Here is a 14,763-nt window from a genome sequence, read left to right as displayed (position 1 = left end):
GGAATATATTAATTGAGGAGAAGAACAACTTTTCCAAGCAATATTGAGAAAAACCACAACGCCCACAAGACTTTCAGCTAATCGATTCATTAATCGCCAATTGCAAAGTTATTTATCAATGGTTATTACATTTCTTTGTTTTTGCCATCAATTTCAAAATTGGTTCTAGAAAGTGAGAGTATACTATTTTGATTACTGATTAGCCAATGCTAAGGGAGTGAACGAGTGAGTCGGTGCTCTGAGAATTTTTTCCTGAGTGGTTTAGCGAAAAATACATTACATTACGATTGTAAAATGAAAAAGAAACGATGCATTCAAAGTCAAGAAGCAGCAACGGTCCAAATTGAATACTCGAAAGGTCCGGATTCGGACCGCCAGTTGAGTAGCCCTGCTGTAGACTCTAGAGTGGGGGAACTTGTGAGTAAAATATTTCGTTTTGGTCTTCGTTTCCATATGTATGAGCTTTCCTGTCTTGTTCTGTTAAAGCTTTACTTGGTGGTCTAATGTGCCATACATTTAAAAGTGAGTGATATTTTATAGCTTTGGTTCGAAGACAATGTAAACGATACTACCTGATACTATTAAAATATATCATTAGGGCGTCTATTATGGGATAGTAAAATACTACATACAAGGCTGTGTACTTTTTAAACGCTTCACCGCATGAGATTCATTAGAGAACAAGGTTTCCACGTTGTTCAGGTTTTGCGCATAACTCGGACGCTTTTTAATATAAATCCTTCGCATATATTCTTCTATTTTCGGAAGGATGTGCAAAATAAATATTTTCAGTTAGATAAACTATTCTTTTGAAATACTTTAATATCGAAATACATGACAAAATTTTGTAAATGTTGTGAAAGCTTCAACAAATGAATGATGTAGTCACTGCATCTTTTAGGATGCTGATGGCTGTGGTTAGAAGTCGTATCACGCGATACGGCACACGACTGCTCACTCTCACATAAATGTAAAATGTAGTTATATATAAATATATACATACGTGTTAAAAATTAAAAAGTTTTCAAGGATTTTTGAGAGAGATAGGGGTGGAAAACTACATCATGATGGTTAATAATATTATGCATCAAATATATAACTAACTGTAAAGTTTATGCATATGCGATACGGCACGCGACTGTTCACTCACTTATATTGATATATACGTGTTAAAAATTTAAAAGCTACCAAGGAATTTTGAGAGAGATTGGAGTGGAAAACTACATAATGATGATTTATAATATTATGCATCAAATATATAACTAACTGTAGCCTTACCATATAAATAGAAGAAACAAATAAACGGGACAGTGCGAAGTGGACAAAAACTTGGCTCGATCTCGAGATTTGTTATATTCAACTCATAAGAATATTATTAATATTCAAATCATTGGAAAACGTATTAACATATAATAAATATGACATACAATATAGTAGTATCTCTCCCGCGAATGACTCTCATTGCTCTCACTGGATTAGTGAAGTGAGTTGCAAATCAGCGATAAATGGACTGCCTCTATTAACATAAAATATTGTACTGATATTATAATATATATTTATGAATGCTATACTGCATGACCGAGACATTTAAGTCTACGGGCGGGCACGCCGGGTCAGCTTGTCAAAATCGAGACTGATCTGGCTAAACCGGGACGTATGATAAGACTAATATTACATACACTCCGCTCATTATCCATTAGGTTTAAATACTAGTTGGTTGATTATATACTACTAATTTACCGGGTTGTTTAAGTTAATTTTGTGCACTCTCGTATAAAGTGGGATTTTATCAATGGCCTCCGCAAGTTTGAACATTCCAATTGACGGATGGTAATATAGAATTATTAGTTGAAAGAAGAAGAAAATTAGTGCTTTTGGGGGGCTTGCTTCTTAGAATTTTTCATTGTAACGTACACGTCAATGTCAGATGAAATAGGCAGTCCCAGGGAATTTGAACTGTTATCTTTGTAAGTCGAAGAAATGGAAATTTCTTTCTCTCTAACATTAGGAATCATATATCCCTCTTTATTTTGTTCAATGTGAACGCTGGCAGATGCCATTTGCTTGCTTGCGTCCATGAAATATTGCTGTGGCAGCTTAGTAATTCGTTTCATAGATTCGTTTTGTCTTCTGGCTATCCTCGCTGCAACCCCATTGTACGAAGGTACTCGCGGCAACTGGGTGGCTCCCCTTAATTTTTTGGGGTTTTTTGTTGAAGATCCTGGAAGAGGACGAGAACGATATAAATTTCTTTCCGACAACACGTCATCGAACGATCTGGCTCTTCTCATTTGTCGACTGTACCCTGGTAGGTCTACAGGTTGCATTCTAGCGTACGGTCCTGTAATACCTATCACTTGATATCTTTCCTCGGATACGACAGTGTTTGTACGAGGTCTACCTTCCTCGTTTACGCATGGGGTGCCGTACATCCCCAGCGTTTCTTCATAGATATTTCCTTCGGCGTTATCGAGAACCTGAGAATAATCGTTCGGACTCTCGTAAACATGGACCGCGCTATAGTTCCTTTTTATTGCTATTTCAGGATTAAGTCGGGGCTGTGGTTCGCTACGGGTTCTTCTTGTGAATCGTCGAGATAAAATTCTCCAATGTCCTAACAAAAAAGATTGTGAACTGACTAGTGAAGTTTCTCTGTTGATATTTCTCCTCTTCGATCTAAAACATGATCGGCGAATTGGTTATATATGTATCACCGAAAATTTGCGCGAAGTTCTGATTGTTCATCATCATTATTCTTAATTACTATTCATTAGAATGTGAAGTATGCTACAATACAGTGCATTTACAAAATGTAGTAGGATAAAAAAGGTAATACTTACATCATGATTATCACGATGATAATTATAATTATCAACAATACCATCCCACCGACACCGAATCCAAGCTTCATTTCAAAACTGATGTAGGAACATGAATTAGCAGGACATTCCTGAATGGCAGATTCAAAGGGTTAGGTCGACAGAGTGAAAAAAAATCATGGGCAATCAATTTTTCCATAACTCAACATGCGTTTAATAGATATATATATATACGTCTGCCTCTGTGAAAAACGTCGTGGCGACCCGCCCTTAATAGTCGTGAGGTTGGGGAGGTTATACAATCAGCCACTGATTTCTAACGATATGGAAGGAGCTACCATAATACGGATAGACCGCAATCTTTCCGACTTGGTTTGGCATTGTCTACCAACTTGATTACACACTGAATGGGATAAGCCGCAGGGTGGTCCAAACCCAGGCCCGCGGGCCACATGTGGCTCGCCGCTTCATTTTTTGTGGCCCGCGTCGCATTTGCGTGAGTGTAAAAGAAACGCATTTGGTGTTGTTTCGTCATAAAATAACCAGAACAATCTTTTGACATATTGTTGCATTATTAATGTCACTGATTTGACTAGTGTTATGGCTAACTGAGGCATCTAGCGAAGTTGAATGATGTGCTTGGCCAAGTCTTATATATATATGTGAATATATGCCAACAGAATAGGCTTCAAAGAAAACTAACGGATGAGTAATCTATTAGCCTAGCTATGGTTGGCTATACCTGATAACTAAATATTAAAATAATGGCCGACCAATATAATTCCTGCCGGGTGGTTTTTTCCAACCAGCCTAAACAGTATTACAAAAAATGCTGCCTATATGTCACAAAATTTAGTAATTACCCTCCTGTATCTTAAATTTGGTAAAATTCGGTAATCAATTAATCTGCAGTTATTTGTAAGTTATTTTGTAAATATGAGTTTGAAAAGAAAGCTGACCAATTAAATCAGATTTTTGACTAGATATGGGAGAAAAAATACCACAATGCTTACCACAGTGCCTTATGGCACTTTTTCCGATATGAAGATTTTGAAATCCTACACTAGATGTAGATATAGTAAAATTTTTACACGTTTTAGTGAGTTTTTTGGTGGTTTTGGCATGTTTTAGCTTGATAGATGACAAATAATGACCAATGTGTTTGGACAATAAAAGTGTTTGTTTTATATTGCAATGTTTACCTATGCTTGGCACTATTGTGGCCCGTGAACAATACAAAAATGATAGTGTGGCCCGCGAGGCCGACAACCTTGGACCACCCTGAGAGCATGAAATTTTTCCTTTTTATTGTGTTTTAGAATAATTTACGATTTACTGGTAATAGGCTACGCACGAACAACGTTCGGTTACTTTAGGAAATGATCATCAGTCTTAGCTGCTTCTGACTCGAAATCCGTGACGCAATGGCGATAAAATGTGATGTGAACTCAGCGGAGTATTTAAAAAGCATCAAGTTTTCAAGTCGACCATAAATAAAAAGAAAATGGCCTATTTTGTTAAAAAGAATTACAAATAGAATCAAACAATATTTACGTTCATTCATGTTTTTATATAACTATGAATATTTTCTCATGCTTATATACATTGTAATATAAGTTAGGCCCAATATTAAAAAAAACCTGGTAGATATTAAACTGATTTAGACATATCGTTATAATGCCATTGTAATATTAAAGTTTTTTGCCTGCAGTAGCACAAACTCTCCATTGAGTTTATACGTCATGACTGTGTATATTCAATTATTTTACATAATAATACAATGCCTTCTTGATTATGTCGTAGTTGTCATCGACACGCAGTACTGGGTGAGTCAAAAAATATTCCACTTTTCAAATCTTCACTACGGCAATGAGGTTGCAGTTATTCATCTAGTATATGTGAATTTATGTTGGTAATGAACTGCCACTTTGTTTCCAGTTTTGTACAGATTTCAATAACAAGTGATCTACCATAAATTTTTTGAAAACCTTTGATGCAAAAATATGGCTTGGATAGGTAAATTCGTGCATTTATAGCGGAATGTTTCTTTACCAGCAGAGAATCATTACCGACTAAAGGCAAAGCTGATAAATCTTTGAGAAAATCCAACGGTCGAGCAACTGCCCATACGGCAAAAATTCATTTGATGTTTTGCAAGGACTATTTCCATCGCATTTGACTTCTATTTGATCGTCAGCACCTTCTGTGGCGTTATCCTAATGGTGAACGAGCCCTAACCAAAAGCCCTTAATGAACTGAAAGCTGTCATTTGCAAAACAATAAATGAAATTCTCCGGAAACGACTCTCTCAGAAGGTGATGAAAAACTTTAGAATACGCTTACAGCAATGTATTGCTGTTTTATGGGCATCTTCAATGCGTTGTTTATAAAAGTTGGCAAGTACACAAAATGTCAAAAGTTGGCAAGTACACAAAATGGCAATCAAATGCATTGTTGAGTATGTAATAAAAATTTATTAAAGTCTTTTTTTGACTATTCTTCCGAAAAATATAATATGGGATATATATAATATATTTTGCCTCATCCTGTATATTCGCCACCACATGCGGGTGAATATAACATAACATGACATAATCTGCAAAAGTGTAATATACCAAGATACTCAAAATAGGATTGATGTAAATGTCTTTTTTAAATGTAAAAAATAAATATAGACAAAATAAAAATCTACTCACTATAGATTCAATTTGAACAGATTCTGTTCCAGATCCATAGCATATTGCTGGCATTTCAAGACCTGATGTTGAATAGCAGGTTCGTTTTCTTTGTCTTTCTCTGTCGCATGAGTTTGAGCAATTGTTCCCATAATTAGTCCACTGCGACCACTCTCCACTGCACGAACTTTGATGGACACAATAGGCCCAATTCTATAAAAGTGTAATTTCAGTTTTGATTTGCGATGATAATAGATTCATTCAATTGTTTATTCTATGTCTTTTGCCATCTCTGTTCCATGTAAGTCAGGGTCGTCCAATCTTTTTGGCCGAAGGGTCACATTTAGTTTACTAATAATTGCGCGGACCACTTAACAAAGTAGTTATGTTCTAGTTTTGCTACTGATTACAGGTTAATGAAAAACCAAACAATACCCTCACACCAAACTTTCACAATTATTAGATCAATGAACTATTGTTTCGCAACCATTCATGAGGAGCCATTAGGGGTTATTCCCAAAAGTTACACAGGACAGGCCAAGACGCTTGATCATTTTCATCACAGCTCGCAACAATCAATGCCTCAAGCCGTGACCTTAATCGAGACAATGGCTGCGAGCTTTTCGGTAAATTCAAAATCATCTCAACGCCCCCGCACGAAAAACGCTAATTGAGCAGTAGACTTGATGTCATTGCCTTCGTTGCCAAGCGCCAAGGAATACGAATAAAACTTTCCCGCTTTTGCAATTAAAGTTTCTGCTGTAGAACTCCCAAGTTCTTCAATACGACGAGAATGGTCTGTCATAACAGGCTTATTTTTGCGAACACTTCTTTTATTTCCGGGCATAAAACATTGGCAACCCGAACAATACATCCCTTAATGGCTTTGATTGTTTTGCGATTATTCCTGCCACCAAGTAGCTCGCTTTCACAACCTACTCCTGGTACATAAAAGATTCTACGAAACATTTTGATATTTTTCAATTTTATCTTGCCTCATTGCCGAAACATCAAGAATTCCATGATGTACGTACGTACCGCGCATAAACTAAAAATAGAAGAAGATTGTCTCACAGATCAGATAACGTCATATAGAGTGATAAAAGACCAAGTGTGTAAGCGACTATATCTCCTCCCGGTTGGTTTTGATTCAAAATGGCACTCATGGGCATGGCTCGTTTAAAAGGACTGGCTGAGCGCATTTTGATAAAATAAAAAAATCGTTTATACCACATCATTGTATACTACATCACTCGAAAAATGATTTTGCTCAATTTTTTTTACTCAATTTCGAAAAATACGGTGCGGGCCACTCGATATGCTTTCTGGTTGGACGGGCCATGAGTTGGACGACGCTGATGTAAGTCCACAAAGACTCGCATATTTCCTTTCAAACAAGTGAATAGTGCTTCTAATAGCAAATAGTTTGCAAACTACTTCATTTTTATTTTATAAAAGAAATTTGCTCAAATCAAGGTCACGCGTCTCACTCAGGAATAAAGGAGATTGATCCCTAACAAAGATATGGGTGATAATTGTAAGAGCTACTGAGATTATAAAGAACTATAGTTTAGAATTGTGCTCTCTAGTGAGTACCGATTTACGAGAGACCTCTAGCAGTTCATGTCAATACTATCATTTCATCATTCAATCATACAGTTCAACTAAATTCTACTTACAACTTCGTGACATATGTCACTTTGAGCGCAAAACCTTCTTCGCATGTGCATCGTGTTATGACACTGTGCAACTTTATTTCCAGGTAGTGGGATACTGCATTCCGTCCATGTTTGCCAAGCTCCCCATGATCCTGCACATCGCTCTCTTCCACATGATTTAGATGTAACCGTTACGTTACCGTTTTCCTGCATTGTTCTGGTGAACAAAAACGTCATTTTTTGAAGTTCGTTGTGTTCTATGGCCTATGCAATGATGCGGTCGCTATAGATTACATTTCAAACTTTATTGATAAAATCGCAATAGTTGGGAACTGCTCATCTCTCCAATTTTTCGCAACGTATGAAATTTTCGATATTATCGATTTACGTATGTATATATATATATATATATATATATATGAATAATGAAAATATAGTAGAAGCACAAATACCAGCTTAGTCCGGATCGTCTTATTTTGGTTAATTATTACGAGAATCGTTTTATTATGCACTCACTTCTACATTAAATACTCTGCTCGTATGCATATATTTTTTAGCCAAATTGAAAATAAAATAATACCTTTAAATGTATATAGCTATAAACACAAATATGGGATGAGTTCACCTAAGTCAAAGTTGTACGTATATATAGTTACTAGCTTATATATATATGCTAGTATATTCTGATTTTTTCAATATTCATTGTAAAATGCAACCTACCTAAACGTATTATCGTTATTTGCTGTTTCTGAATACGCATCATAATAATCCATTTCAAAGTCATCATAGTTTGATTCCTTATATTCTTCATAGTGAGTTGAATTTGAGACGCTTGATGTGTAAAATAAGAACAAGAGCACCAAAAACGTTTTGGACATATTTCATATGCTTCACGAACACGATACAGAAATGAAATAATGAATTCTAAGTCTAAGGATGCGCTTTTTCAATGTGCGATATCAGAAAGAAAGGAAACACGCAATCACGCATATAACATTACTCATGTGACATGTGTATGCAAATCCCAAATTCCATTGCCTTTACATGAATAATTTGATGCGTAATACAGAAAATCTTGGTATATACCTAATGTGGGCAAAATACGTAATATTGAATTTTCAAGATATCGCTTCCAAATCTTCAATACCGGAATTTCTCGTAGATTTTCAATGGCATTGAATTAATGCGCGGATAGCATTGAATGTAGTGGGTACAAATATGTTTCCATTGTTTATGTCAGTTTTGATATTTGTCAGTTTTGATATTTTAGCCACCTTAGCGCCCTTCCGCTCCTCCGGGATGAATATAAAAATCCTATCCCATCAAAACAATCAAATAATGATGTCTATATATTTTATTTGTTAACTGGTGTTATTTTTGATTGAAGTTTTTATCTGATTGGCTGATCAATATAATCACTTAAGCTTATTATTGCTATATTTAAAACTGAACTAATTTTAATTAGCTGTTCCATGATTTCGGAAGGTGACGAATGGAGAAAGTATCGTTGTGCAATATGCCGTGTTGTCTTCTGTGGTTTATTTGGGCTTAATAACAAGTAGACGATGGCTAAGCGGTGCACTCTCCACGTGCACTATATTGAAAACGATACACGATGAGGTGACAAATAAGCAACTCGTGAAAAAAGGTCGGAAACATGAAGTAGTTTGCATGTCAATTCCCATTTCGCCACCGATAAGTAATCACAAGCAGGCATGACAATTGCTTGTCACAAAATTTATGAAATAATAATTAAGATTTGCATTTCAGTTTTAATAAAAGATATTGTAAATTATTAACTATGAAGTGTGACCCAGATGCGTATTTTCTAACAAGTAAAGTTGAATATTTATTGAAATACAAAATCACTCTCATATTTTTTTTTTTTCAAATTTTATTTTAGTAATGTCGCACGATAATACTCCACATGTATCATACTTGAGTTTGCCATTGAACTTTGGTGTTGTCAGACCCAGATACAGTAACACGCAAACGAAATCATAAAAGGGGTTATGCAAAACCCTGCGCATAAATTAAAACTCTTGAAAATCGTATTCGTCACATGAGTTCAACTACTTTCAACATATACGCACATCCTCCACATCCACGTGACGGGTAGACCTGAGCTTTGCAGTAATGCAGAATTTTTATGACTTGGAATTGATATCAAGTTGTCATGTATTTTACAAGTCGTTATCCAATTTTGTTTTTAATAATACAATGCCTACGTTATTATATACGATCACCTGCATATTATATGAAGCGCGGAAAAAACAATATTTAGTTGGAATCATGTCATTGATCTCATCTTCACGAACATAGTTGCTTAATGTAGCCCATACCTGGCTCTCACGTCATCTCCTTTGTCGCTAACGACCGCACCGCGAAGACCCCTCCATACTATATATAGTTGTTTAATGTTATATTAACGTGTACTCTACTGAAGTGATTATAAAATAGATGTGTACTTTTCGGTGTATGGACCTACAAGGTATGTTTTGGAACGATATCTTTGTGATTTCGGTTTGCGCTGAAATAAAACACGATATACCTCGTCTTTTGGGCATATACTGTTAAGTATTGGCGTCGTCGAAACGCCAGCTGTGATGAAAAGATGCATAGAATCATGGGAAGTCGGTGGGCAAGAAAGCAAGTTTACATCGAACAATCAATCACCTGGCATTTGTTTCCAGAAAGCAAAAAATTATTAGCCAGCGATACCATTTTACAAGAAGATACTACTTACATCAGGGCAGGGCAATTATTTTTGCCATCGGGCCACATTGAATATTCAAAATGCAGTGGCGGGCCGGACTAAGTAAAGTCACTTGCGCATTTTATTGTATTTTATTACACATTTAAATAACAACAAAGAACTATATCTATTGCACTTTATTTTTTTTCCAAATCACAATTTAAACTAGATTAGAACATAAACCTCGCGATTCCGAGACTATAAATTTTATCATTAATGTGAGATAAACTGTCGGAATATATATACTTAGTTTTGATACCAATTTTGGCGATACGGGCTATTCATAATGTCTTGCTTCATTGTTTTCAACTTAAACCGCGGTTGCTTTGAAGAAACATAAGCATTACTATTCTGAAATACCACCCTGACACTTACAATGAATATGAAAATAGTCACATTACATCGGTGACTCTGAAATCATTGAATAGGATTGCATGCAGAAAGGCAAAACCCTCTCAATATGCTTGGAAATACATTGCAATTAGTTGGTGATCGTTTGGTTTCAGAACAATACGTACTGTAAGATATCTTCTGATTCATTCACCAAAGACATGCCAAAATGTAGTCCAGGACTGCAGATTACATCAATTATTAAATATATACTACTGGTAACAGTTTAAGTATAATATAATGAGATTTGGGGATTGATACTGAGGTAGGTATTGTAATTTATCGGTTATAATAGGTGGGAGCAATGATAAAGGAATTGAGGATGTTTTTTCATAGGATACTTTGAGATTGATACGGAAGAGAGAGAGTGTATTTGTTTTGTCCACCAGAAAACATATACACGACAAAAACATAATTAATAAAAAGCGAAACAGTTCTCGGTATAGACTGGGTGGCAACCAGTGATTCCCCCCCCCCCCCCCTACAGGGGGTGAACACCCCCCCTAAAATTTCAAACACCCCCCCTAATTTTGAAGTGCGATTCCACACTGAGGGGTTCTAAACTGCAGTCTGCGGGCAAATTACGGCCCGCGTGACGAATTAAAATGGCCCGCCGAACTTGAGTGAAACAGTTTAACCCTTCATGTGGTACCTTTTGAGTTTTAGATACCGTCTATTGTTACATCATTATCACAGTTTAAGCACGTTTATTTCGTAACAATTGAATTATTCCGGTATCTTATGTATAGGTATGGGTATTATGATTACACACTGCAGTATTTTAGATATCAGCCATATATTAAGAAAGCTTAAAGATGTCACAAAACGAGAACTAGGCACTAAAAACAGACGTTTTTTAGATGAATGACAGCGTTTTTATTTCTTTATTGAAAAGAATCAAACTTCAGCGATTTGTCTTCTTACAAAATATTTCAGTTCTGAAGGAATACAACATTATGCGACATTATGATCAGTTGACGAGCGAGTTTCAAAATTTAATTAATACAAAAGTCAAACAAACATGTTCAAAAAAATTAGAAATGTGTAACAAAACAAGCCATAAGTAGCCATTCATACAATGCCAGATGAGCAAGTAACTTCATTAGTCACTATCAGTTGCAAATTACTTGTTGAAACGTAGTAGTATATATTTAGCCGTGCTTGTTATCTATTCCCCGGGAATTCTATCAGCTAAATATTATAATTATTGATTTTATTACATAACAAACTGCGATGCTAGGTGTATCTAAAATCAAGCTTAGAGCCTATTTCTCAAAATTTCCTCATTTTCTCTGAACCCCAGCCGTGTCGTCCCGCACTTTTCCTCGCTCCCCTTTTCTGGCCCTACAATTTCATTCTGCTGTGGATTTTGGCTCGCCGTCAATCAACTTGGGGGGCCTCCCATGTACATCGTTTCTTAAATACATACCATTTTTTTAAGAATACAAATAGCCTAGTTTTATCTCTAATAGCAAATTATTTACCACCCCCTAACTTTTCAATTTGGCTAAAGAGAAAAGCTGGGGAACATACTGGTGGCAACGATACGACCATGCGGTCATCAGAGTCTGTTACCACCAATATTCATCAGAGTCAGTCTTTGGAAACCTATTCACATATTTCACGTCATTCGATGATTGTGACGTAGCCTGAAAAACGAAAACACAATCGGCGAGTAGGTTTGTAAAAGATTGCATATATGTTGACCTATTTGTTATTAGGAGATTGTTAAATTGATTTTAGGAGGTATTGATCATTAAATTCTTATCACTTTATATTGGTGTTTAGAGGATCCATTTAGGAGGATGTCCATATGTCTTCGATTGCGACGATATCTTCTTCCATCAGACTCAACAAATTAAGATCTTGGTAAGTGATGATTCTGGCATATGATATCTTCCTTGTCATATCTTTTTTTAGTTTGCAATCTCACTATATCACCAGTGTTCAAATTAGGTAGCAGTTTTGAAGACTTGTCAAAATATTTCTTTTGTTGGCTTTTTTTTTGCAGCAATTGACCACCATCACTGAACAAACAATACATCTGGACTGCCAAATCTAGCAAAATGTTTCTTTAAGACAGTATATGAGGAAATATCAGGCAAGTGGTTAATTTCAAACCATCCAGAATAAGAGTCAACAAGTGTTCACTTCCAAACCAGTGAAAAAAATTCGGTATCTAGAATAGACCAGGGCTTCCCAAACTAGGGGCCGCAAAACGAATTTTGGGGGCCGCAAAGAGAACACCAATTTTACACAATGTACTATATCTATTGCATTTTTGCAGACTCTTGATTCGAAATACAATTATTAAAACAAGTGTAAAAAAAACTTCACGATTCTGAGTGAATACATCATCTTAACGTGTTCCCCGAAAATAAGACAGTGTCTCCTTTTTTTTCGAAAAATAACACCGGGGCTTATTTTGGGGTGGTGTGTTTTATTTTCATTTTTTAGTAACAAATTTACAAATTAGGAGATTACGTGATTTTTAAATATACAAAATAGGAAAACCGATTTATATTTACTTATAAATAACACGTTTTTATTTAAAATAACTGCTAAACAGATTATTAACCATTAAAAAGGAGTAGAAAAGATTTCTTGCTATCGACTGGGTCAAAAAAAAAAATTTGCGCTATCGAGTAAGTTTTATTTTAAGTGGAGGACTAGGTCGCATTTTCTTATTTTCGGGGAAACACGGTAGAATCCTCGCGCATGCATAACAATGTCTATACTGATCGTAAACCCGATTTGATTGCACAACGATGCCGGCTTTAATCGTTATGCCAGCGGTTCCCGAACGCTTTGCTAAGTGCGCTTCGAAAATTAAGAGATTTGTGTTTATATATGATTGAATATTTTATTTATTCTAAAGGTTTTATTGTTTCTCATCATTGTAAATGATGTATAATATGAATCAATAATTTCCTTTCACCGCTCTATGTTGTTCACTTTCTGTTACTTAGGGTCTATTGTTACGTAACAGTAGAGGTAAACCCTACTTGTTGCAACATGAGTGATTTTTTTAGCTTCTTAAAGAAGAACATGGTAGAGATAAGGAAGAGAAGGTAACCTTTTGCCTGTATTCTTTAGGTCTACTACTTGTTTATAAACTTTAAAAGGCATAAAGTACACATTAACGATGATAAAATTGTTTTTTTAGTTAAAGGCAGCATTTTTTTGTGTAGGTGCGCCGTGAGTTTTTTCCCTGATAATTTGGCGCGCACGAACCGCTGCTTTATGCCAAATTTGATCATTGAAAGTGAGTAACAAAGCCTGATAAGGACCATGCCGCCGGTGGCCAGACGTAATTCATTTTCATTGAGGCCTCCAATCGACAAACATTAATTAAGCCACTGCTGGACTTGCTGCAAAACTTTCGCACTCATCACACTGAATAATTAAGTAGTATTGGAGTAAAAATGAATTTGTTTTTTTATCGAGTAGGCCTACTAAAACTTGAGAATTGACTGTGTCAATAAAATATTTCGAACTGTTTAGCATTATCAACGTGAACAGGGGCCGCGAAAAATTTTAATATTTCAAAAGGGGCCGCGAGCTCAGAAGTTTGGGAAGCCCTGGAATAGACCATGGACAATCAGGAATATCATCAATAAATATCATCTTACAGTGGCGAGCGTATTCCTCACGCTTAGCACGATGAGCCATGAAAACATGATTAAAGTTTTGAATGATATTGAATATGATAATCTCATAATTGGAGGGGATTCAACCTGGTGTTAATGATGACATGGATAAATTTGGAGGGAGAGCAATGCTGTTTTGAATATAATTGATTAATACAATCTATGTGATGCATTTCGCGTGAGTCATCCTACAGAAAAAACTTATACACACTTACAAAAGCCAGCTAAGATTTTGACAATAATTGATTTATTCCTGATATCAAGTGCACACATGGAAAAAGTGATAAGGTGTAACATTTTACCTAGCGCAAGATCTGACCATTCTTTTTGTATTTTAAATATCCAACTTGACCCACCAAGGGGTAGTGGATATTGAAAGTTCAATTGTAGTCTACTCCACGATGAAATTTACATTAATTTAATACGCACTACAATATCAAATGCCATTTTTGACCATTCGCATCATCCTGTTAATCCTCGTGTTTTTTGGGACACCCTCAAATGTATAATTAGAGGCGAAACAATTTCCTACTCGTGCAGGAAAATAAGAGAATCTAGCAAACTAATAGTTGATGTGGAAAACGATATAAAAGATATACAGAAGCAATTATTAACTGATGACTCTGAGCAAATATACGAAAATCTGCTGCTGAAACAGAGAGAATATGACAAACTATTTCAAGATATAACTCAAGGATGCATAATTAGAAGTAGGGCAAACTGGGCAGAAAATGGAGAAAAAAACTCCAAATATTTTTTTGGTGAAAAAAAAAAGAAGAAAAACACTGTCATCTATCACACATTTAAGGGTCGACA

The 14,763-nt window shown here is 35.7% G+C and overlaps 1 protein-coding gene across 1 annotated transcript; it reads right to left on the bottom strand.

Moving 5' to 3' along the window:
• Positions 1-713: 713 nt before the first annotated feature.
• On the bottom strand, positions 714-8,065 carry LOC120347742 (uncharacterized). Its single transcript, XM_039417814.2, has 5 exons — positions 7,873-8,065; positions 7,174-7,369; positions 5,516-5,707; positions 2,841-2,950; positions 714-2,676 (listed from the first exon to the last, which is right to left on the bottom strand). Exons 1-5 carry the CDS (start codon positions 8,028-8,030, stop codon positions 1,866-1,868), a joined length of 1,467 nt encoding a protein of 488 aa, XP_039273748.2. The 5' UTR covers positions 8,031-8,065; the 3' UTR covers positions 714-1,865.
• Positions 8,066-14,763: the final 6,698 nt, after the last annotated feature.

The sequence above is a fragment of the Styela clava genome, chromosome 11 (assembly GCF_964204865.1).
Source record: "Styela clava chromosome 11, kaStyClav1.hap1.2, whole genome shotgun sequence".
Classification (NCBI taxonomy): Eukaryota; Metazoa; Chordata; class Ascidiacea; order Stolidobranchia; family Styelidae; genus Styela; species Styela clava.
This window is presented reverse-complemented; position numbering and strand designations above follow the sequence as displayed.

Coding starts and splice junctions, on each gene's coding strand:
- LOC120347742 (XM_039417814.2), bottom strand. CDS start 8,030: ATGTCCAAAACGTTTTTGGTGCTCTTGTTCTTATTTTACACATCAAGC. Junction 7,370..7,872: donor AATAACGATAATACGTTTAG/GTAGGTTGCATT, acceptor TTTGTTCACCAG/AACAATGCAGGAAAACGGTA. Junction 2,677..2,840: donor ATCATCGTGATAATCATGAT/GTAAGTATTACC, acceptor ATCATGTTTTAG/ATCGAAGAGGAGAAATATCA.